This window comes from Solanum stenotomum, chromosome 11 (assembly GCF_019186545.1).
Source record: "Solanum stenotomum isolate F172 chromosome 11, ASM1918654v1, whole genome shotgun sequence".
In the NCBI taxonomy this organism is placed as follows: Eukaryota; Viridiplantae; Streptophyta; class Magnoliopsida; order Solanales; family Solanaceae; genus Solanum; species Solanum stenotomum.
The window spans coordinates 39,713,912-39,717,755 of record NC_064292.1 but is presented as its reverse complement, the minus strand read 5'-3'; the positions used below and the strand labels follow the sequence as shown (position 1 = coordinate 39,717,755).

Genomic DNA, 3,844 nt, shown 5'->3' with positions numbered 1-3,844 from the left:
AAAAAGCCAAAAAAAGCAAGACTAGAAAATGACTCTTAGGCCGTTTAGATATGATTTGAAATTCAAAAAGTATTATAGTAGAGTGATAAATATTTTTTTATTTTTAATAAAAGATTTTGGGGTTGAATTTTCTTGAGTAATGGAGTCCCCTTCAGTAAAAAGTGTTTTACCTTTTAATGTGAAATTTTTTTCATGTGAATTCGAATTTAATTGGTATCTAATGTGATTATGTGGGTATTGAACACCCGAAGAGAAATAAAAAAATATATGATTTGAATTTTCTTTAATTGTAACTTTTTATAAACATAAAAATTATACAAATTATTATGAAAACAATCAAAATATTTCAATTCTTATATGATCTTACCAATGAAATCATAATCCATAAACAAGATATCAAAATATTTCAAGAATCACATATCTTCGTGTTCCTTTTATAAATAAATATTTGTAATTATAAATTTTCAAATAAATATAATTTTATAAATATTCACTAGTCCACAATATTAGTAATCAAATATTGTTTAGTATAATCCTTTCACATGGTATGTAAATCTTTTCATGCCGAAATTAATTAGTACTTTTTACAAGATTTGAAATGATGAATATTTTTTACAAATTATAAACTTATGAATTATGTTTTACTTTAAAAAAATTTAGAAATTTCAAATTCTATTTTTCAAAAAATTTAAAATTACCAGTCTAAATCACATATTCAAACACTAATTTAGAATTATAATCTCAAATCAGCCAAAACTTTTGATTTTTAAAAGAATGTGTTCTCCTAACTTTTCAATGCTTTCACACTAATCTCATAAATCTTTTCACCTACACCACCATTATCACTTCATCATACTTTATAACCCTCTGACCAATCCCTTCCCCTACCCCTTTAAAGAAACAGAAAAAGAGTACAAGAAGAGGGTGATTATTTCTACTCAATTAAGAGATAATTTCAGATATCTCCCTTTAAATTCGCTCTAGAACACTTATTTTTCTCTAGATTTCGCTTTATAATTAATTTTGAAGTAATGGAATGTAGGAATTAAACCAAGAACAGAAATTCTTACTAATTTAAGATTTGTTATTTATGATATTTATTTATTTATGTTTAGTTATAATTTATTAGTTTCTAATTCTAATTTATTTTGATTGTTAGTATTATAAATAGAGATGCCTTAATACATATTTTCAATGTAGTGAGAGTTACATTGAATGTAGAGAGAGATATTTAATATACAAGATTACAAGAGTTATTGAGTTATTTGATAAATCTTTTGCCTCCTATTCGTAGAATAATAAGTTTCTTCTACAAAATTATTATTAAATCTTTCAATTGTACATATATTATTACCTTGAACAATTTTATTTTCTTCATGAAATATAGAAAAAAGAAAGAGTTGTTGGCTTTGGGCATAATAGCTCAAATAACAGTAACATTCCTTACAAATACAAATATATGTCCACCTTACATATGATATGAAAATACAAGTAATATTTGACAGGTCCCACTGATTTTGTTTTGGCACCCACACCTACTCTTCTTCCTTTCTCTTTCTTTCTCCAAAAGACATCAGTCAACCACTAAGTTAAAAATGAAAAAAGAGAAGACAACCCCACCACTTCCACTTGTTGCACAATTATTTTTAATTTTTGGCTCAAAAGACTTGCAACTGCAGCAGCAACAACAACTTGATTTTCAAGCTTTTGCCAATTCACTTGTCAATTACACAAATATTTGAAGCATCAAGTAAGAGAATATAAAAAGTACAATTTGTTAACCCTTCAATTTCACCTCACTACCCCACATCTTCTCTTCTTTCCCAAGATGGAATTCATGGAACCACATAGAAAAAAACAAGGAGGTTCTACTAGTGCCACAAACCACCATCAACACCATCAACACAACCAAGAAACACCCTCTTCTTTACAATTAATTTCACCACACCAAAGTCAACCTGACCCTTCTACCCCTGGGTCCAACCATCCCCATGGCCCTTTCATGGGCTCCATCTCCATGCAATCAACAACTCTAATTTCTCCTCCTTCCACCAATTCCCCAACCCCCAACAACAACGCTCTATCAACTCCCAAGGTAGTTAAGAAACCTTCTAAAGACCGTCATACTAAGGTGGACGGTCGTGGGCGGCGCATACGCATGCCTGCTTTATGCGCCGCCCGGGTTTTCCAACTCACTAAAGAATTGGGTCATAAATCTGACGGAGAAACCATCGAGTGGCTATTGCAACAAGCTGAACCGGCAATTATTGCTACCACAGGAACCGGTACAATTCCGGCTAATTTCTCAACTCTCAACGTTTCTACACGTAGCAGTGGTACAACAATTTCAGCTCCGCCATCAAAATCTGCACCTCTTTTCATCCACGGCGCCTCCGCCGCCGCTGCCACCGCTATGTTAGGGTTCCACCACCATCTATCCACCAACAACACCGGTTTTAGCCAAGACCCAGATGAGAATTACATGAAAAAACGGTTCAGAGAAGATACTACTACCAGTGGTGCCACCTCCCCTTCAGCTGATAAACAGGGTGAACCGGGTTCAGATTCTTCTAAACCCGGTTCTTCACAACCTCCGAGTTTAATCCCGGCTCAAGCCATGTGGGCGGTTGCACCAGCTGGTGGCAACGTTGGTAACGGGTTCTGGATGTTACCAGTAAGCGGAGGCACCGGTTCAACGACGGTTTCAGTTGGAGCGGCTCCATCGGACCACCAATTGTGGCAGTACAAGAGTTCAAGAATTGGTGGGTTGGAGTTCCCCGGTGGAGGACGGTTCAGTCCAGTTCAGTTAGGTTCAATGGTTTTGCAGCAGTCACAGGCGGTTCAACAATTGGGGTCAAATATGGGAATGTTGTCATCAATGAATGCATATAATAATAATAACAGTAGGGTTGATTTGGGTATGAATTTGGAGCATCATCATCTAAGACAACAGCATCAAGATAGTGATAGTGGTGATGAAAATCACAATGATTCCCAATCATAGTTTACAAATCTCGATGCAATAAATTGAAAAACTGATCAAAAGTTGCCATTTTCTTGTGTTTGATGAATTCTTGATGTTTTTCTTTGTGAGAAGATTGTGTTCATTGTAATTGTTTTTTTAATTTGGATTGAAGGATTTGGCCTTTATTTTCGTTGGATTAATTATCATAATTTGGTGGCATTATGTTGGCTTGGAATTAATTATTTTAGTGACAACAAACAAGGAAAATTCATACAAATGTTCTTCAAAGACTTATTGATAATTGGGAGTAAAGTCTTCTCCCCAAAATCCTTTTTTTTCTGTCTTTCAAAATGCTAAAATAAAATCTATTTGATCTAAGAGAGGATAAATGTTGATTTTCAAGAATAAACACTGTTTGATCCAAAATCACCATTAGAATTTCCTAGTGAAATTTCTCACATAATAAGTGTAAGGTTCCAAACCCCATAATATGATCTGCAATGTGTGATTTGAATATAATCGGGATCTTAATGTGTGTTGCGGACATGGGCGATAACAAAAACAAAGAGTGTAGGTTCAGTTTTCACACACTAACTTATCGCCTTCTTTGACCCTCGAATGTAATGAGATGTTACTTTTATTTCAATTTATCTGTCTAATTTTGATTTAATATAAAATTTAAAAAAATAAAGATTTTTTTTTAAAACTTTATCGTTTTAAACGGAAGATATGTGAAATATATTAAAATATTATTTAATTTTGTAATTTTAAATATATTATATAAAAAAAATAAAATAAAAATATTATCAAATAAGTCTTTGATAAGAAAAACGATAAACAAATCGAAACGGAAGGATGTCTTTTACTAAACCTTCTCCA

General features: G+C 32.8%; 1 protein-coding gene across 1 annotated transcript; it reads left to right on the top strand.

Moving 5' to 3' along the window:
- The first annotated feature begins 1,619 nt into the window (after positions 1–1,619).
- LOC125845146 (transcription factor TCP23-like) lies at positions 1,620–3,150 on the top strand. The gene has a single exon (XM_049524580.1). It carries the CDS (start codon positions 1,829–1,831, stop codon positions 3,002–3,004), a length of 1,176 nt encoding a protein of 391 aa, XP_049380537.1. The 5' UTR covers positions 1,620–1,828; the 3' UTR covers positions 3,005–3,150.
- Positions 3,151–3,844: the final 694 nt, after the last annotated feature.

Excerpts from the sequence above, each read along its gene's own strand:
- LOC125845146 (XM_049524580.1), top strand. The coding sequence starts at position 1,829 with ATGGAATTCATGGAACCACATAGAAAAAAACAAGGAGGTTCTACTAGT.